This window comes from Podarcis melisellensis (assembly GCF_964234715.1).
Source record: "Podarcis melisellensis genome assembly, chromosome: 3".
In the NCBI taxonomy this organism is placed as follows: Eukaryota; Metazoa; Chordata; class Lepidosauria; order Squamata; family Lacertidae; genus Podarcis; species Podarcis melisellensis.
In genome coordinates, this window is record NC_138530.1 from 106,516,806 (window position 1) to 106,538,558 (window position 21,753).

Here is a 21,753-nt window from a genome sequence, read left to right on the forward strand (position 1 = left end):
CTATTGATTGCATCCAAGCAGCTCAAGCCACAGTGGAGAAAAACCTAAGTATACTCGTTTGTACTCATGAGCAGCTACCAGCAAGAGACAAAGAAGCACTAGAATTCAACAAACCAAAAGTAGCTTAGCTGTGGACTCTTGTTTATTCCTTAGGTGTCAACAAAGGAGTGTCCCAAAAGGAAATGAGGCACAGTGGAGACTGTGGTGTCTTTAGGATATATAGTTTATTTACACACATACAGGGTGGTCCAAAAGTAGGTTTCAAAGAAAGAAACAATTCTTTTTCTTTGCCGATATTTTGAATGATGAGAACTTCTTGAGTCAAAGAACGAAGAAAGTGGATTCTAAAGCATTATACCTACTTTTGGGCCGCCCTGTATATAACCTGAGCCTGTGATGGAAAGGTTCACTGTGTCAACACCCCAAAAGGGTTTTGTTTCTCCCATAGCCACAGCCTTGGATTCAGCCAGAGATCCAGCATGGCTCTCTGTCTCTCTCTGCTTTTCCAGCCTGCCGTTTTTGCATCATATCACTCCCTAACCTCTCTACTCTAATCTCTGGCTTTATCTGTTGAGGGAGGGGGGGGGTCTCCACTCATTTTTCATCTTGCACAGACTCCTTGATCCAGTCAAAAACAATTAAAATAATTAGTTAAAACATGTCAACATTACACATAGGCTGGTCTAAAACATGTTTTTAGTAGGAACTGAAAAGAGTACAGTGAAGACACCTTCCAGATGTCATTAAGCAGGAAGTGTGGGTGTACTCATGATTTCATTGCTCTATTATTTCCCATCCACCCATCTACTTGCTAAATTCAGATAACATGATTGCTTTGATGAAGAGTTCTAACACCTTGCAGAAACACTGACCAGTTTGGAATGCAACACAACATTCAGACCAAGTGCAATTCATTATGCAAACAAAAGATCTCTAGAGATTTTCATCCATGACATGTTATAAAAAAAGAGATATAAAAATGCCAAAAGCAATCTGTGTCTTTTTCACAGATATATATCCTTTATTGTTTTAAGAATCATGCTACATGATCCCTATTCATATGCATATTATTATTATTAATATACCATCTGTTATCCAAATGATAGTGTAATGTGTTGGGATACTTCCAGGGAGACATGGGCAATCAGGCAGCCATGTTGTCTCCGGACGATCTCCGGTCTCCCGTTGGAACAGCATCAGTCAATTAGCGACACGAGCCTCAGACACATTCCAATACTCGTGCACACCCTTTCTGCAGAGTTTCCACAACGGAAGATTCACCCGGGAGAGCATATTTACAGCTTTATTCAACGTCGATCAGAACAAAGGAAAAAACATGACTGCTTGCATCCGTGTCGAGGAAAACAGCCAGAAACAAAAGCTATATTCAAAACGGAAACTCCCAGTGAGCAGGAAGTAAACAGGCATGTGACACACAACAGCCTGTTCCCTTTTTAAGGAGGAACGGAAATATCCTAACATAATGATGTAATAATGACACCAGGCACGCATTATGACAACAAAGGCTGAATGAATGAACCATGCACACCTGGGGAGAGCATTCCACAGATGGGAAGCCACCACAGAAAAAAGGCCTGTTCTTGTGTTGTCATCTTCCAAACCTCTTAGATGACAAGCACAGGGTCCAGGTTGGATCGAATGGGGAAAGGCAGCCCTTAAGATCCTGAGCTGTATTGCCATAATCTGGAACCAGAATCACGAGTAGGAAGAAAGGTGCCAGCTCAGCTCTCCCATGTCTGCAGTGGGGAGCCTTTCACATTCATGGAGGCTTCTTGTGAGATGGGGGTTCTACACAATGCAAAGAGCCTATGGAATTAGAAGCTACAGACCCATTGTCTTCCAAATCATGGCAGGGAGTGAAAGTCAACTTGAGCTTGCTCAGGAGTTTCAATTTCTGTATACCTGTAAATGCCTTCCACAAGAATCAGAATCTTTTTCCATGCTCTCCGACTTCGAGGTTGCCCATGTATTACTGCTTCCTTCAAAAGCTTTTCTAAGCTTTGCATATCTGGTTACAAAAACACAAGAAAGCAGTGCATCAGATATTTATTCATGTAATTTCTTTGCAGAGTATTTATATCCCTCCTTCCAACAAGGAAGACCGTAATCCTGTCATGCTCTGGGTAACAAAAGTCTGTGCTTTTCAAAAATTGGAGACCAGCAACGGATTCATCTTTTTAAATATTTGAACAATTTAATTGTTCAAGGACACATCTGAGTGACTTCTTTCCTAAACAAGAATGTCAACATTTAGAATACTGTTACTGTTCATGGTGGGGTGTGTTTTTATGGGTGTCTTCCTGCAACACACAGTCAGCTCTCAACTTATGTGGGGGATAGTGCATAAAGCCAAAATTGCTTATGGTTAAAACACTCTCCCTGCACCTCTGAATGCTCTCCCAAGCTGAGTGCAATGGCAGGTAAGACTGCTAATGTTTTCCCCCCAGACACCCACCTTTAAAAATAAATAAATTCAGCCAAGCATGTACAGATAAATTCGTACAAGTTAAGTTGTGAGTTGGTCTTACTATGTTTTACAAACTTCCAAGCTCTCTACTGCCTGCTGCTTTACATGCCCCTGAGAAGCAACCCCAGTCAACAACCAAAACACGTTGCATCACATTAGTGAGAGGTGCATTTTTCCTTGAGTGAGCAGTGGGGTAGAAGATACTTTTAGTTTATCATACAACCATATTAAATTTTCAGTAAACCAAGTATCTTAATGGTGATCTTTTATACAGAAGCTGGATTTTGTCTTCCCAACCATTCCATGTTTGATATAAAATGTTGAGATCAGTGCTTGCTCATAACACAAACACCCATGTATATTCTGCCAGATTGTGGTAGCATTCCATACATCTGATGACATGGATTCAAATCCACAAAAGCTTACACCATGATAAAATTCATTATTCTTTAAAATGGTGCCACAATACTTTTTTTTTTTTTGTCGCAACAGACTAATATGGGTAGCTTCTTTTTCCTAAACAATGTCAGTCAGGCATGTAATTTGCTATATAGTATATAGTGTGCTCATAAAAGTTTAACTGATGCACCAACTGAAGTATGGGCCATTTTTAGTTACTCATTTGTACAGTTTTTCTAATAACTTAGGAGCATGGGAATTGTTTCACAACAAAGAGAGTCAGTAAAGTTTCCTCCAAAAGTTCTGAATACCACAGATCAACCTGGGTAATTTAAGGGCTTTTGTGCAAAACAGAAAGCTGTGTTTCTTTTTAAATGAATGAGAAGTACAAACACGTTTTAACATGCATTATCTCCAGTGAAATAGTCTCATATGTCAATTGACAGAAGTTTCCTTGCGTGTACACAAGTCAGTTTAATTCCACTTGAACACTTTTCCACTTTTACCCAACATACCTAGTATTAATACTTACTGTTGTGTCTGAAGACTCTAATTGTAGCACCTGAGAGCCTTGCACCGAGAACAAGTGAAGAATGGTTCAGTTCATCACTTAAAATAAGACTTCCCTGTGGAAGTAAATAACGAATCACAATATGTTATTTGGTCTTGGTAATTGTCATCAATGTCCATTTTTTTACTTTTATTGTAACGTTTATTGATTGAGAAATATTGTAAGAAGGGTCATTAGTAGGTTCAAGGGAAGCCTGCTCTGAACATGATTCTTTATGGAAGCAACACTTTAATCTTCGGACCGTCGTGTAACTGAACTGAAGCATACAACTTTGGTTTTGCATTTTGTCTTTGTGGACTAAGGTGTTTATTTTTCTTTCTGACAAATGGAACACAGAAACGTTTAGCCATCTTGTTCCAACCATTCATTCTTAAAAAGGGTGGGTGTTACTTTCTAAAAGGTTACTTTCTAAAAGGTTCTAAAAGGTTCACTATCACTGCTAATGTTTCCTTCCTGAGGGAGTCATACACCCCAAAATGATCTCTATCACTGTTAATTGCATTTGTTATTCATTTCATAAAAAGTGTACTATAGCGAGTTAATAATATAAAAGACAGACAGGTAAAATAAACTAACAGTCAAATTAAAAACACCATACAGTAGAAAATTCCTGAAATGCTCACCCAACAATAAATTAAGAAGGATGGAGTCTACCTCAGCTCACTGAAAGATGAGTAGCATAATAGCGGCTAACTTAACTATCAAAAGCCTGGATAAATTAAAATGTCTTAGCCTGGCACATAAAACTGGCAAGGATGACTCAGGTACATTTTCCTGGGCATCACCTTCCACAAGGTCCATAAGTTTCCTGGGATATGGACATTCCTAAAGATGTTCACTCACCTTCCCAACCAATGCAGGGATGTTCATAGAATTTGTAGCAAAGCCCATGCCAAATGCCATAGCTGCTTCAACACCCAGGAATTCTGCCACCAGATTTTCTAACTCAACATGTTTGTCAAGGTTGCCTGTTGGAAACAATTAAAAATAGTTTTACAGATCACATTAGTACTTCCCAAGAAATTCAAAGCAGACAGTTTGCAAGAAGTGGATATACCCAGCAGATTACTCCGAATCTTACATGAGAACGGTTTTGAGCTTCTTATATATTTCTGTTGTATGGTTTTCTTTCGACTGTTGCACAGAGCTATGATATATTATTGTGATGTACTGGCATATAAAAATTTCTAGAGAGAAATAAATGAATAAACGTACGTAATGTTTTTATTTAAAAGATCCCATATGCTGACATAACTAAGTGTTCAATCTCAAGTGTGGTTTTTCCTTACTTAGGTGAAGTAGGAGCTATAAAAGCCCAACAAAGCCAAAGATCTGATGATGGAGCTGGACCAGCTCTGATTAACTAATCCATGGCTCCTTCCCCGCTGCAAAAGTTCACTAAAAACATACAAAGGGACCAGAGGAGTCATGTGGCTCTGGGGGCGGGGCTAAATACATGCCCCTGCCCACAGCCCTACTCTATCCAGAAAGTCAGTAGATCTATCCATGTGCTGAATGCAAATATCCACAAAAGGGTTTGGATGGTTTTAGGCCCTCCTCTTCCCACCCTCAGGAATCCCTCCTCTATTTATGGAAATTATTGGGAGTGGCCGGGAACTAACAGCAAAGACTTTTAGTTCATTCCTGTGGTTGATCTAGAAGGCATTGTGGATTTACCCTGAATGCCAGTCCTAATGTACCTACAAAAAGCCTGTTGCAATACGTGGGGTGCTCCTCTTCCATGTTTTTGAAAACCAACCCTATGCCCTTTGACAGGATACTCCATTTCATTCCCTTGCCTGGTTTTCAACTTTTTTCTCCCCTGCCCCCCCAACTGTCAGTCAGTATGTCCAACACATACAAACACCCCAAAAAATGCAAGTTTCTGAGATAACGCTGAGGTCACTCTCCTCTCACAATTTTAATCCTTCAGGTTTAAATATATTTTGATGATTTTTAGATTCTTGCACTGCTACTGGTTTCTGCTGTTGGTTTTATTCTGCGGCTGTCTTAACTGGTTTTTAGATGTTATGTTACATTTATTGTTATGTTCTTGCATTTTATAATTTGAACCTTTGTTTTCTGAACTGTCTGGTGAGCTCTAGCTGCTAAGTGGCACAGCAGTATTGTAAAGTTAATTTAAAAAAAAATCTTTTCAAGTGACAAAAGCCAAAGTATATGTGGGCTAACTGCTGTTTGCCAGCACCAAATATTGGTAATTGTTGTTTGAATAAAAAGCAAACAAACAGTATTTCTACCTTTGTACTTTCATGAAATATAACACACACAGTTACTATGTCCAGTTGGATCCAGAGATCCCAGGTGCAAAGTTCTGCTCACAGGATGCGGTGTGTGTCAGTTTTTTCTGATTTCCCATTTCCCCTGTCTGAAAATCTGCTCCAGAGGATTGAAGGACCCTCTGGAACAGCAAGGGGAAAATTCTGGGACTGCAGCCCATTTGCAGAAGTGCTACTCTAGATTCAGACCAATGTGTTCTTAAAACAGGTAACACAAGTTTACTGTTAAGACTCCCACCTCCCCACAATAGCTTCCAAATTTTTACAGGTGACCACTATAAATTGGAAATTATGACATGGCTATCGGATTACTCTATGACAAATAATTAGATAATGGAACACTCTTGGCAGTTCAACTGAACTAACCAAATATAATTTCCGGCAATTAGCAAGGTCACCTCCATGATGTTGCAAAAGCATCCTCGTCTATGTTACGGGCAAAAACCAGTGTGACAGATATGTTTCAGCTACATTAACATGCAGCTACATCTGCATGTCAATGGGTCTCAGAACATAATGAGAACTAATTCCTGATTCATCTTTGCATAAGTCAAACCTGACTGGCAAGGGTGTGAAAGACCAGCCCTTTGCTTTGCACATTTCTAATTAGAGTGGAACCTCTGTGGGTGGTAGGTGAGGTGTTCAAGAAAAACCATGAAGCATCTACCAGATCTTATCACTGGGAGGTTTGTGACAAGATACACAGGGTGGGGATGAAATACCCAGTTCAGTTTCAACATGTTTCTAAGCCCAACTTTTAATGCAAAAAGGATAGAACTAACTCAATCTAGGCAGGGATTTACATGCTTAGGCTGGCAGGCAAAAATATTGTTACATCGACCAACAATGTGCTTACTGGAAGGGTCATAGCTCACTAGCAGAGTGCATGCTTTGCAAGCGAAAAAATCCCAGGTTTGACATTAGATTCCAGGTACAGTTGGGAAAGGACTCCTGCCTGAAATCCTAGACAGTGGCACAAAGTCAACATTGACAATAATGAGCACAATGGACCAATGGTATGACTGCTATAAAGCAAGTGTTCACTGGTGCTGTTGTTGGTAATGCATAGAAAAACTATCTGCTGGAGCTCAGAACAAGTTATACCAGCTTTCCACTAAGGTTTTTTGGGATGTCATGAATTCCAAAAAGCTAAAGTTTGGAGAAACTCTGCCTCTTCCTTACTCCAAGCACAAAAATAAGGAACCCACTGTATAGGAACACACACAAATAGAAAACACAGGGGTTCAGGCGAGCATACAAAGACATGATATATGGCAAGCAAAGTACCACGAATGTATTTGTCACAATGTACCCGCTATTACAAGGCATACAGTACATGCAAGCAGTACTCCAGAATCGTCAAAATAAGTACAATATTACAATTAATGATATATTTTCATTATCTTCGACTCAAGGGAGTTATTGGGAGTGGTGGAGCAGCTATAGCAAACAGGACTGGAGGCCGGTGATCCCAGTTTCGAAGAGAAACTCCTTCTTCAGCTGACAATATAGAAGAATATGGTAGCAACCCAAGCCAGACTATATGCAGTGGAACCTCGTTGTTGAACGTAATCCATTCCGGAAGACTGTTCAACTTCCAAAATGTTCAACAACCAAGGCACAATTGCTGGTTGGCAAATTCCTTTTAAAAAATGGAGAAACACGCCTAGGAAGCTGTTCGACATTTGAGGCTCGTTTGAAAACTGAAGCATTCACTTCCAGGTTGTCGGCGTTCAGCTTCCAAAGTGTTCGACAACCAAGGTTCCACTGTAGTGTAAACTATTCCAGACCATGAGCAGGCTGACTCACCCTGTTGAGTTAATAAGGTCCCACATTGGGTACAAGTAGAGACAACTGCTGCTTCCTAGCTAGCAGAGCACAGAGGAAGCCCACTAATAGACATTTATTAGTAGAGACTGAAACACCGAGGATTTCTTAAGGAGGTACTACAAGAAACAGTCCAAATCAAAAGATGTATTCAACCCATGCGGTGTGATTGTATTAAGAAGATGACTAAACTTAATTTCTTGTCTCAAGAGTACTTTCTTAGTATTGAGAAGGTTGTGCATGCTCTGGTTATCTCCCGCTTGGACTACTGCAATGTGCTCTATGTGGGGCTATCTTTGAAGGCGACCCGGAAACGGCAATTAATCCAGAATGCGGCAACTAGACTGGTGACTGGGAGTGGCTTCTGAGACCATATAACACCAGTCCTGAAAGACCTACATTGGCTCCCAGTACGTTTTCTAGCACAATTCAAAGTGTTGGTGCTGACCTTTAAAGCCCTAAACGGCCTCGGCCCTGAAGTACAGCTCCAAAGGTCTTCTGGCGGTTCCCTCCCTGCGAGAAGTGAGGTTACAGGGAACCAGGCAGAGGGACTTATCAGTAGTGGTACCCTCCCTGTGGAACGCCCTCCCATCAGATGCCAAGGAAATAAACAACTTTGAGACTTTGAGAGGACATCTGAAGGCAGCCCTGTTTAGGGAAGTTTTGAATGTTTGATGTTTTATTGTGTTTTTAATATTCTGTTGGGAGCTGCCCAGAGTGGCTGGGGAAACCCAGCCAGATGGGCAGGGTATAAATATTATTATTATTATTAATTCTGATGTATGGGTCAGACTTCAGTCGCCTAATGGAAAAAAACTTTATGTCGGTGTCACTGTGCTTTTTCTTGAGATAATGTTCCAGGATAATGGTGCCCCTGCTAGTCTGTTTCGTGCCCGTTGCACTTTTATACCTCCAGTGAAGCATTTGCATATTATTCAAATACTCCTTAGAGATATTGAAAGACTTAAGCCTCAGCGTCACAGAAGGCATTATAATTGATCCAGAGCAGATAAACTAATCCTGGATACTGTTGCCCAATGCTGCGTGTGACTAATATAAAATACGTTATGTTCCATACTGATCCTGTCAGCTGATTTTATGAGAGAACAGAATGATTTTTTAAGGGTGCTTATAAGTACAACAAATTTGCATGATGGCTACTTTTAAAAATGGTTTCGTGGTTTGAAATGGAGCCAGAAATGTATTCTCAAATGGATTTTTAGCCATTTCCAAAAAAGAGCTCCCAACGCTAAAAATTGTGGTAGTAACTGAAAAACTGTTCCTTACCCATTTCTTGTCTGGTGCTACATACGCCTGTGCCGTATTTATGCAGCATAGTGCCCACAGTTTTCAAAGCGCTAGGATCAGTTTCTGCAAAGCCGAGGTAGTTATATGAACCCATGTTGATTACATTCTTCATTATCTTTCCAGTGAACCTGCAGCCAAGGGGGAAAAAAAACTTATTTCAATATTTAATCACAATGTTAATGTAATAAAACATAAATGGCATTATTAAAACCTCCTGAATTGAAGATATGAGTTAGGCCAACATGAAAAAACTATATGATGGAAGTGACCCTATAAACCTTGCCCTTGTTTCCTTTTATTTAATAAATCTGGTCATTGGTAAAGCATATGTGTGAGTGGCAAACTCTGCACAAGGAACTACATTTCAGCCAACAAATGAAGTCCTTTTTCACCTGCATCAACACACAAGCAGAATCTGGGGCAGTTTATATGGGAAGAGACAGTCCTTGAGGTATTGCGGTCCTCAGCCATTTAAGGCTTTATAGGTGAAAAACAGCACTTTGAATTGGGCCTGGAAGCTAATTGGCAGCCAGTGCAATTGGCCACCAGGATCAATACCCTTTGTACTTTGTTCCTTTCTCTGTTGTGATCAAAATAAAGAATTCAGATTAATTCCAGATTAACAACATGGATTTCCTATAGCGTTTATGTTTGAAGTCTGTGGTAGCTCAGAGTTCAATCCTGATGCTCTAATCTGGCTGGTATGGTGTTCAGCATATACATGATACATGCACTTGCTAATGAAATAGAAGCTCTCCCCCTCAGCTTTTACATGTGCTCCCTGGAGAGATCAGCGGGGTCAGCAGAAGGTTTGTTATTTGTTTTAAAACTCATGGTTTGTCCAGGAGATCTAATTGATTAGTCCTGGTTTGGACATCACAATTAGCAGCAGAACAAACGGGAAGCAGCAGCAAAATGATTGCAATCTCTTCTTTGGGAGCGTGTATGCTTACACTAAGGGCTTGTCCACTCTTCTGATTATCCCGTGCCTATAAAGAAAGGGTCCAAGTGGTTTTCTGCTTGTCCCATGCTTTCTAGGCACAAGTTTGAGCAGTTTTGCCTTTGCCCTGCCGCTTTCCCCCTGAAAACCCACTCTTTAGTGCTAAATCGGAGCAAACAACAATCCGTGGAAAACTCAGTTGCAGTTTGTTCCAATTCAGAACTAAGTATCAGGTTTCACCCAGACAAATTTGGGGGTCAAATGGAGGCGGGGAATAAGCCCTGGGCCACTGTGTAATGTGCCAGCCAGGCTACCATCAAGGGCAGAAATGCAACCCTGCTTCAAGATGCAAGTTCTGTGCAAGTGAGTTAACACAGGAACAGGGCTTATGTTGAAACCATTAATAATTTTAGGTTTGAGTCACAATTCAAGCACACAATCTTTATAAAAAGACTTCCCAAACACATCTGTCCAGACTCTACAATTCTGTGATTCTATGATTTCTGTGGTATCACAAAATAGGTAATTACAAAATTCCACTGATAGCTATGGAGAGTGAGAGACACATTTTTCTTCATTGATCATCACCTGTATTTACTAGCCTGACCCACCTAAATGTCCAGTTGTAATCATCTGAAACACGTTCCATCAGATCAAACTTTGGTCCAGGAACGCTGCAGATAGGGCGGTTCCAATTGTCTCTTATTCTCACGTAGAGGTTTCTTGTAAAAAAGTTTTCAAAATCTTGATAAAGTGGTACAAAATCCTAGGTTTTTTAAAGGGAAAAGAAGTGTGCAAAGTTACATCTCAAGGATATATGCATCATTAAGGTTTTTTTTAATTATATATATAAAAAAGCTGTATACATGACTGCATGTGGTCTGCTAGTTACAGTGTTAAGGTAAGATTAGGAAGTCTAGGTTGAAATCTCTACTCTGCCACAAAGCTTCCCAAATATCGTTGGGCCAGTTAGTCACTTTCTTTGCCTAACCCACCTTACAGGCTGCTGCACGGATAAAATGGGGATGGGGAAAACAATGATAACAGAACAGTAGTTCTAAGTTCCTTAGACGAAAGGTGGGATTAACCCCCCCCCCCGCGCGCAACTGATATTGTCCTCCAGTTATAGCATTCCATCCTGCTACAGAGTTAAAAATTTGACATCTCTGAAGCATTCTAAGATCTACCTCCTTGGCCTTTGGGGTTGGAGATTAAAGATGGGCACATTTCAGTTGTTTTATGGAGGGGTTTTTGGCCTGTCACCGACCCCCAAGTCTGCCACACTAGAGAAGGCTGTAAGTCTTAGTAAGATAAATATATTGCGATCTAGACTGGCAGAGGTAGACTTTCATTGGTGGTGTTCTGGTATGTATGTATGTATGTACATCTCTATTAAAACAGGTAAGACTGAAAAGCACTTTGTAAAATTAAAAGGGGACTTAGCACACTAGCAGTTGCACAATGGGTCAGTTTGTCTGGCTGTTAATCAGAAGGTTGGTGGTTTGAGACCACTCAGGGATGGCTGTGGGGAGGACTCCTGAATTGCAGGGGGCTGGACCAGATGGTCTTCATGGTCCCTTCTAATTCCACAATTCTGTGATTCTTGTGAGATTGTAACACCATACCTTAGGGACAGTCTACTTCTGTGTCTGTCAGCCAGCCAGCCAGCCAGCCAGCCATGTGGTACTTAAAAGGGAAGCTTTTGCACTGAGAAATAAGCTATCTGTTAGATCAAATGGGTTGCCATTCCATTTACCTGACAAGTGATTTGAAGACTAATAAGCAAATTAACAATGAACTTCGAACCAGGCATTTGATGTTTGGTAAGAAGTCCGCTTCCTTGCATAATATACCTGCCCCCTGAAACCAAACTACTTCAACACTGCATTTCCCCCCTGTGCTGGAAGCATCCCCTGCTAGATCCACCAATTTGCAAAAGGAAAAACGTAATGCTTCAGACAGTGATGCTAAGTTGCATTTTTCTTACATAAACAGAAGAAAATGCAACGTGCTCTGCCGCCTTTTAGAAGAGATCATCCTTACTATCTGTAACTGGAGGTGATAACACACAGTTTCTCAGGTTGAGGTCAGTGAGCGTAGGAAGAGTAAGAAGAGAAAAGAGCACATGCATAATAGGAATACACCCTATGCTTTTCAGACACATCTCCAGGACTGGTTCACATCTACATTTTCATCATGGTAAGAGGCGAGATTCTCAGTAGAATGTGTCAACTATCCCTATCCCTTAAAAAGTTATTTGCTGAGAGATTCAGAACCTCTTGAAAACTGCATGTGAGACCATCCATCTGCAAGTCATGTAGCTATGAATATGCATTCACAGGGTGGCACTCAAAAGACAAGTCTGATCATTCATATATATTTATGTCTATGTCTGAACAGTCTTTTCCCTAGAACTTGATAGATGCAAATTAATTCAATTTGCAGAATGCAGAATGGATACTGGAAAAAAGTTGCATATACCAGATATTTGTCCAAGTCAGCAAGTATTATTTATTCTAACTGGAAGCATCTCTCCAGACCTTTGCCAGAGTTTTTTCCTATCACAGAGGAACATCATTGGTATCTTGAGAAGTGTGCATGCACACGAAAGCTCATACCAATAACAAACTTAGTTGGTCCCTAAGGTGCTACTGGAAGGATTTTTTTTATTTTGTTTTGACTATGGCAGACCAACATGGATACCTACCTGTAAGAGGAACATCAGTATCTGCTTTTATACAGACTCAGGACACTGGTTCATTCAACTCAGTACTGTCTACACTCACTTGGCAGCGGCCAATATATCGTTCCCCATCCCTCAGATTCCAAACACCTCTGAATGAACCTCACCAGAATTATTGACCAGTGCAAGAAAATATTTCACTTTGGTGCCACCTGATTCTTATGGAAACTTGCAAGCACACACCTGTATCCTTCATAAGATCCAATTTAAGGAAGATTTTATTTTAAAGAAAAAAGCATTATATTCACATCACACGTGCTAAATCTTAACTACTATTAAGGTTGTTGTTGTTGTTCTTTTGCAGGGGAAGGTGGAGAGCAGGCTGCACCCATTTATATCTTGCTTCACATTATTTAGTATACTAGTCAGATGACTTGGATATTTTAGATAGAAATTCCAAAATGAAAAAGGCAGGCATCTAAAACATGGGTGGTCTACTCTCAGTAAGGGATCTCTCTCCAACTGTGGCCTGACACATGCAGACTTCTGCCACAGATGTGTCTTGAGACTTCCTATGTCGGGGGATGGATGGAAAGCAGTATGGGAACCTGAGATCTGAAGGGCAAGTGACAGTCGAATCATCCACCTACAACCCTGTTCTGGATATTCCCTTCCTGCTTGGGAAGGAATCAGAGCATTCACCAGTTTTTGATTCTATATACCTTTTGTTCTTCCCGCTCTACAGCAACAATAGTTTTTTGAAGTCCACAAGCTCTCAAGAAGTCTCGCAGGTAACCAAATGACGTTGCTACGACAAAACCCGCATACGTAAGGATAGACACATACATTGGTGCTTGTTCAAAGGACTCATTAAATGTTCGTTTGTAGATGCTTCCGTTTGAGATGCCATTTTCCTGAAAATGGAAATAAAGCAAGTTATAGCAATAATTATTTCACTTGGGCATAAAACTACAGCATTCCTTAAACAAATCTTGCTCTAAACACAGTAATACATCAATTGTCTGAGTCTCAGCCACATCACTGGTTGTCCTGTTTCTAACTATGCCTGCCCTCCATTTGAAATTAAGAGTCTTGGCTGGGATATAAGTAGATACTTAGATGGGACTGAGCGTGTTGGTATACTTCTTGAGTGAGCCATTTTTGCTGTACCAAAAAACACGGATGGAAATGCATGGAACAAAATTACTGCTTCCTAGAACCAACTTGATGCTTGCCTCTTCATTTGCGCTTGTGGTCTGAATCAGGAGGAACAATCTATCAATCTGATTCTGTTGGCTTAAAATAGCATGTCTGTAGGAAAGAGCACACTGTTCTAAACATTTACTGACTCGGGGCCACTAGGGGGCGCATCGGAAGATGGCTGACAATAACATCTCTCCGACCCACACGAGGTAATTTGGAGGCTATGATGGGAGTAATTAGCCTCCCTATCCCCTCCCAGGATGGTGTGTGTGTGTGGGGGGACTGCCCTTGCCTGCTGTGCCCTATACCACCCCCGAATTTGTGGGGATGGGGGCACTAGGCACAAAGCCCTCCTGTGGGATTTCGGCACTCCTGGACACCGTCCCTGATCCGTGCCACTAGCTGCAAGAACTTCAAAAGAAACAATTTGGATGAAGGAATGCACATATCTCAAGGAAGAAGGGGGAGTAAAGACTGCTAACAGAAGAGATCTCTGATAAAACAAGACAAGAATAAAACATGAGAAGATACGCCAAGATACAGTATGGCAAATGACTGATGGGGGAGGGGGGAAAACTTTCCTTTCTTTCCTTATGTGATTAAACAAGAATCCCCTCCCCTCACGAGTCAGAAATGCCGTTTTAAGGACTTAAGCTGTGGATTTAAGGCTGTGTGGAGATAAACTTTCGAACCAAAGCATGATTTAAGAAGAGCGTGGAATGTATAAGAGCTTTGGAATGACGCAGTTAAAAATGCCGTCGCCATATTGGGAAGTTCTGTCGGGAGGACTTAAGTCTGAGAGGAGAAATAGAGAAATAGAGCTGTTTTTATATTGTGGGTGAAACTCCTCAGTGGGACTTAAGAATGACAGTTCTGTAATTAATGATGGAAAGAGCGATGTTATCTATGAAGGTGATGATATATGGAAACCATCTTGATTTGAGAATTGGAAGAACGGAAAATTCACACAAGATTATTATTGGTTTTATCGGTTTAAGGAGACTATCAAAAGAGATCATAAAGAAAAAAAGAGAAAATATATGAACAAGATGTGATGTGGAAACAGCAAGATAAGATTGGATAGAATTATGAACTCTGTTTGGACTGATTTGGATTGATTTGGACATTAACGCAGTAGCAAGAAGATGATCAGAATCCCCCTTCGGATCTTGAGATATGGGTCCCCCCAACAAAATTTAAAATTCGGCTCTGTAATTCAGAATTTATGTGATGTGATTTAATTTGATTTGATTGGCCAGTTAATAAAAATTATTTTTTGAAAAAAAAACAAAAACATTTACTGACTCATCCTGGAGTGGATTCCTTAGGAGTTGCTCCATCTCAGTGAAAACAAATATTCTAGTTCATGTGCCTTTATTTACTGTATGGAATCTGGTGAAACTTTACTCTATGTTGCTCTCTCTCCCACTCTGCCCCACTCTTCCTTTGCCTTCTGTCAGCATTGTCTTTCCCCCCAAATACAAAGGGTCTATGAATATGCAAATATGTTAATCATGGATAGGCCAAAGTTCAGTCGTAGAACATCTACTTAACACGCAGAGGGGTCCCAGGTCTGATTCCCAGCATCTCAAAACAGTGCTGAGAAAGCCCTGCAGCCAACTCTGTGATGGGTTAAGGGGCTGCTTGTGCGTAAATGGCTTGAGTTCTTAACTCCTGCAATCAGTTTCTAAACTCTCCCCGTCCGCGGAGCCATGGGCGCATGGCTACCTCAATCGCTGGCAGAATCCATCAGTGGGCGCTTCCGGAATTTGCGCCAACATAGGAGTTCCTTAACGGAAACTCTCCTTTTGGAATCTCTGCGTGACAGTTTCCTGCGCGGAGTGGGCGTCCCCAGCGGAGGTCCTGAAACCTCTCCACTGTTCTCACTGGAAGTATCTTGGAGCCATCCCTCCGACTGAGTTTCTGCGGGAACTCTCTCTCTCCCCCTGCTGGTTCCTTCCTCAGCATCCGAGGGTCTCCTAACCTCCTTGAGCCCTTCCACCACCTGACTCTCCGATGGCAGTTCCCTGACAAACTCTGAATAGCTACTGCCTGTTATATCAGAGAGGCAATGCTGAGGTCTCATCAAGACTTGTGTGCTTTCCCGGAAGAAGTCCCACCGCTTTCCTCAAGGAAAACCCACTGTTTACTGCTGAATTGGAATAAATGCCAAACAAGTTTTCTGCAGATTGCGATTTGTACTGATTCAGCATTAAACACCAGGTTTTCCGGGGAAATTGACAGGATATATAAAAAAAGAACCGCCTGGACACTGATCTGGAAATTCCAATGCAAAAGGAAGTCTAGATGAGCCCTGAGTTGGATGAACCACTGGCCTGCCTCAGTATCAAATGTGAAGAGAAATTCAAGCACATTTTCATAATAATTAGCCAGGAAAACAGCTAGCATTACTATTTATGTTGATAGATATGTGAGAAAAAGCCTAATGGACACAGGAGAGCAGTATTGCCTTTAGCTAGCATTTACACTAAGGAGATAAGCGCAAAAGGGGAAGGGGAAGGGGTGGGAGAATGAGGATTCTAAAGCTTTCGCAAATAATTAATAGCATGTTGTAATCTCAGAAATCAGAGCTACCTTGAAGCATTATTATTGTACTGCTTCATGATTATTAATGAAGGCAGGATTTAATACATCAGCACAAGGAAATGGTTCACTGACACTGGCATCCAATGACCAATGACTGCAGCTTGGGAACATTCTTCCTCTTCATATCAAACTGCAGAGCAGAGCTGTCACAGTATTCCAGTATTTGGAAACACATGCTTACAACCACCATTTGTACCTTGGGCAACAGCATTTGTTACTGAAATGACCAACTTCCATGAAAAACTCGCAATAGTAATGATAAATATTAATAAGTACTGCTTAATATTTATGCATTATTAGTGCAATTGACTACCAATAATCTAAAATTGATGTAAATTAATGCAGATAAATACACAAGTGCACTCTTTTCTGTTTTTTTACAATAGGTTTTATTGATTTTCAGTGTATAAAAACAATTCCAAAGAATTCCCCCATCCCAATCTACCCCACTCCTTCCCTTAGGGTAAATCAGTCCATTAAGTTCTGGCAAAGTCCAGTTTGTGATTTGGTTGGATGCCATTCTTCAGGATTATCAATGGAATATTTTAAAAGAGGATGCCAAATTTCAATAACATCATCTGTGTCTCTTGTACTGTTCAGTGCTTGCAGTCTTTGTTTCCACCCCTGATATAGCAACTGGCCACACATTCTGTTTCCAGTGAGATATCTGCAAATGTTCCAATCCTTTCCAGTTATGTGCTACTAATATGTGTACTGCCAACAGAAGAAAAGTGGCTAATTCTTTGTTGCTTTTCTCTGAAATAGGTTAGCAGCCCCAAACTTGGGGTACATTCCACCTGTTGACCTGTCAGATAGCTTATTTCCATAAATGCACTCTGCCAGAAAGGCTATATATGTGGGGTGAGAGTGCTTTGTTGAGTGCACTCTGTTTTTGAGCAACATGGGTAATTTATAAATAATGCCATGTAGCTTAGGACAAAAACTAATTTATAGAAGAACTCCAATGAAAAGTAACAACTACAGGCGTGGCAGGAATCTTGCTTAACCAGGTAGATTACATATTCCCCCAAGCTGTATATTAGCACAAAGTTTGTAAGAACAAGGGGTCTCTTCAGGTGAACCTTAAGAGGCCTTTAGTGATTGATCTTCAAGGTAAGTAATTGTGTTCAACATACATTAAAACGAGCTTGTTTTTGTGCTAATAATGAGACACAGAGATTTAGTATTTGGCTAGCTATTTTTAGACTTGCCCATTGGGCAAATGAGCCCATACACACCTAAACAAGTTTATGAAATTAACATGTATCTTCAACATTACACAAATCTTTCTGGAGTAAGCATTTTTCTAGTATTGTTTCAGTATTAAACTAAAATGATGTACGTGGGGTTTAAAACTTTCCACATGAAGCAATGGGCAAATTAATTGTGAGGGCTCTGAGGTTTGTTCAGGAAGATCTAGATTCCTCCACATTTTTACAAACGGTTGCAGGTCACACACACACATCTCCCTGAAGAGCAGCCAGCGGCCAAGACAAGATGAAATCACTGGCCAGTATAGGATTCTTCTCTAGTTTTGTTCTCTTCCAAAGTTAACCAGAAACCCTAAAAATGCTTATGGAACAACCTTTCTCTCCCTTGTAAGAGAATTTGTACAGTATAACCCCAAGTCAGCAACATGCCTTCCTGAAAAAATACAACAGGCCAGCACCTTCAATTCAGTGAAGGAAACACTGGCAATTTATTAATTTGCTCTTGGTCTATTCTGTTCCAGTATCATTTAAAAATGAACCATTATTATACATGCACATGGAATTATTTGGCTGGATATGATTGTATTAATCCCCTAATTAAGCACCTTCTTGCAAAAACTTGAGATTATCAGTAAACTAGAGGGCCCAGTATGCAACAAAATAGTCTTTGGTACAGGGCCTCCTGGTGGTCGGCTTTCAAGCTTGACTATATTTTAGGCATATTTAGGCCCCTTTATTTAAGTTCAAGGCTTTGGACTAGAAAAGGAGCTATAAACCTCTTTTTTTTCCTTTTCTTGCAACTTATAAGACTTGACCACATAGCTATAAAAGACAAATGGATGCTTTCAAACACAAGTTACTATTCCTATTACATTTTGCAATTACTTTTGCCAGATTATTTAGTACGTTTCTCAATATTCCAGTCTGTAAAAGTAAACTTTATTACTTGTTGACAGATGGCCGTGGCAAATGTAAACATGTCATACAAGTGCCTTATTTGGAAGAATAGATTAGCGCTTTTCACTGCTCTTGTTAGAACAGGTATCTGAAAAGTCATTTTGGATTTTGATGCAAAAGTGCCTGTTATGCAACACAATTCGTACCTATGTTTTATTACTTTGAAGTACCGTATTTACTTAAATCTAATGCTCACCTCCCTGCATGTCCCTCTGTCTTTTATATTAACAGAAAACTCACTTCTGAGTGTGGATCCTTATGTAGCCAAAACCACACCATCCATGCACAAGAGGGAAGGTGGGGGGAACCCAAATGTTTAAAGGAGTATGAATTTCTTTAGGGTGAAAAAAACCCAATGCAGGGGGATACCCCAAAACAACACAAGGAAGACTAAACATAGTCAGTAGTTTCAGAATATTGACCATCTATTGGGGAAGAAGGAAGGAAATAGAAAACTGAGGAAGCGAAGTAATAAGTGGTATAGAATACTGAGGAAAAGAGCAGAGATAGCCAGAAGGAATTCTGAATAGGAGCATTCCAAACACTACAACCATTTGTTGCTGGCCCAACTTGTCCACCACAATTCAATTTCAAGAACAAACTAGACCAAGCACAAAATTAATAGTTTGTGCTATTAGTTCCACCTTCACTAGTCAAGTCTGGAGATAAAACCTGGAATTTTTGAACTCAGAATCTGGCAACCCTAATCACAAATTGCACAAGCTTTGTCTAGTAAAAACCCCAGCTTTTACAGATTCAAAATCACCATGCACCCATCCACCTGGCATCCACTTTCATGTCATTGTCCTTCTCTATGAATTCCTACATCACAATGCTTTTCTCCTTTCACTGTTCTTCCCAGGAAAGCACTTGTTAGATCATTAGGCCATACATGAAATTATTGATAGCATAACAAAACAACTGCTTCAGATTATCTATCAAGGAGGGTTGAAACACTCTCTCTTGAAGGAGTACGCTAGGCTTGGCCCAAATACACCAATAGTCCTGGTGGTATCCTTTTTTCATACACTGTACATTGTTGGATGCTGTCCCCTTATATACCAAAAAATAGACCCAGGGTATCCAGATATTGAAATCTTTCCAACGTTAGAGAAAAGTACTGCATTGCCGCCTGGTGTTTAGGAACAGCAAGATACCAGTTACTGACAATAAGATGGAATGGACTTTTAATTTAGCTTCACCATGACAAAAGGGAGACTCTGAATTTAGACAAGCTGATCTGCACAAAAATGTCTTCCCAACAATTCTTAAGCAAGAGCTAAGTTTGACAGCCTGCAACTAGGACCAGCGGGTCTTTTTCATTTAGCATCATGAAAGTTGAGAACTAGATGTCCGAAAGAGATACCAGGAACAAGAAGAATAAAGAACATGAAGAAACAAGAACATAGCTGCATATATGTCTTGCGTATGTTAACCTTGTTGAACACATGCGTTGGTGCTTCCCATCAGCACCTAGTTGGCCACTGTGAGAATGCTTTGGGCCAGCCCTGCATGCCAGGAGTTTCTGTGTTCAATTTAGTATTTGGAAACAATACCTGGCATCTAACAATACCTGGTATCTAAATAGAGTCTAAGGAGAAATGTACTGGATCAGGATAATAACCCACCTGGTCCATCCTGTTTTCACTGCTCAAAGCTAAATGACAACACGGTGCACAAAAACGCGCTGGGCTGAACACTGGTGACAGGATAGTGTCCTTCACTGAATCTGAAGCAGCAGGCCAGAACAGGGCCCCAGAAAGGTTCAGGTGTTGCCCCAGCTCCACACAGAGGGAGTCACCTTACTTTGCCTTCAACTGGAAGTGCCAACATGTACTTTGCAATTGTCTGGTTTAGGTCATGAAAGATCGAACCCTCACCATCTATAAATAAATAAATATCATGTTTTGATCCTAATCGGAAAGATTCCAAGCGAAGAGCGGTTTAGTTTCCATTTCAAAATATATAAATACAATATCCCCTAGTCATAGAAATGTACCATATTAGCAAAGTTGTATCAAGGCTGGAATATACCTGAAGGAATATACCTAGTATACCTGAAGGAGAATCTTCACTCCCATGGTTCAGCCTGGACACTGAATTCCAGCTCCAAGGACCTTCTGGCAGTTCCCTCACTGTAAGAAGTGAAGCTACAGGGAACCAGGCAGAGGTCCTTCTCGGTAGTGGCACCAGCCCTGTGGAACGCCCTCCCATCAGATGCTAAGGAAATAAACAACTATCTGACTTTTAGAAGACACCTGAAGGCAGCCCTGTTTAGGAAGGTTTTAATGTTTGATGCTTTATCGTGTTTTTAATATTCTGCTGGGAGCTGCCCAGAGTGCCTGGGGAAACCCAGCCAGATAGGTGGGTTAGAAATAAATAAATAATAATAATAATAATTAAGTGGGCATTGATTATGACATGATCTCACTGGGTGAATGTCTCCTTTTTTTCAAGGGGACCTTCCATTTGTCTTACTCTTTGCCTATTGTACTCTACATCGTCCTCTCCGCTATCTTCATATTCAAATTCCTTATTATGCATTTTTTCCTTCCTTTGGAGGCCAAGTATCCCTCACCCTAGTACTGTGCTTTGAAGATTCTTCCATTATATAGAACACAAAAAATCATTGAACTGCCCTGAGGCACTTCCTTAACGTAACTGGGATTACTAAGGTTACACAGGTATTACCAGTGTTTGCTGCAAGAAGCACATTTCTCAACATACAGTTGCCATGCCAAGGGGAGTAACAGCTGGGGGGGGGGGAGTCCTCTCGGTGCTGACAATACTAGCCATGAAAAGAGCGTCTCCCAAGAGGCTTGCCTAATGCCCTTTTGTTATCTTTTCAGTGCCAGGCAGATATCTTTTTTTAAAAAAACAGCCAACTTTAAAATAAAATTGTTCTATAAGATTCACTTTTGGTTTTATTTTATTGGGCTACCAATTGTATTTCTATCTGCCCAAAAATGGTGTTTTATGCTGCATTTTATTGCTCTTGTTGATGCTTTTAATTTCTGCCTTGTATTTAAATTCCCTGATGCCCAGGAACATGTGCTATTTTATTTATTTCATAAAGTTTATACACTGCTTGATTGTAAAATAAAGCTCCAAAACCTCAAAGCAGTTGACAAAGAGAATAAAACAACAAAAGTATCAATAGAAACCAACTGTTTAAAACATCGTGGAAAAAATTAGAACCAGCAATAAATTATAAACATTAAAGCAAGCATCTCCAACCTTCAGCCCTCCAGATGTTTTGGAC

At 40.5% G+C, this 21,753-nt stretch overlaps 1 protein-coding gene across 2 annotated transcripts in view; it reads right to left on the reverse strand.

Moving 5' to 3' along the window:
- SPTLC3 (serine palmitoyltransferase long chain base subunit 3) overlaps nucleotides 1-21,753 on the reverse strand; it is a 58,996-nt gene that overhangs the window by 17,952 nt on the left and 19,291 nt on the right. For both annotated transcript variants that reach the window (XM_081906269.1, XM_081906268.1), the window contains exons 2-7: nucleotides 13,236-13,427; nucleotides 10,442-10,596; nucleotides 8,870-9,018; nucleotides 4,302-4,426; nucleotides 3,420-3,513; nucleotides 1,924-2,029 (exon numbers count right to left, since the gene is read on the reverse strand). In XM_081906269.1, coding sequence (XP_081762395.1) covers nucleotides 1,924-2,029; nucleotides 3,420-3,513; nucleotides 4,302-4,426; nucleotides 8,870-9,018; nucleotides 10,442-10,596; nucleotides 13,236-13,427 — 821 coding nt within the window. The remainder of the gene's footprint in view (nucleotides 1-1,923; nucleotides 2,030-3,419; nucleotides 3,514-4,301; nucleotides 4,427-8,869; nucleotides 9,019-10,441; nucleotides 10,597-13,235; nucleotides 13,428-21,753) is intronic.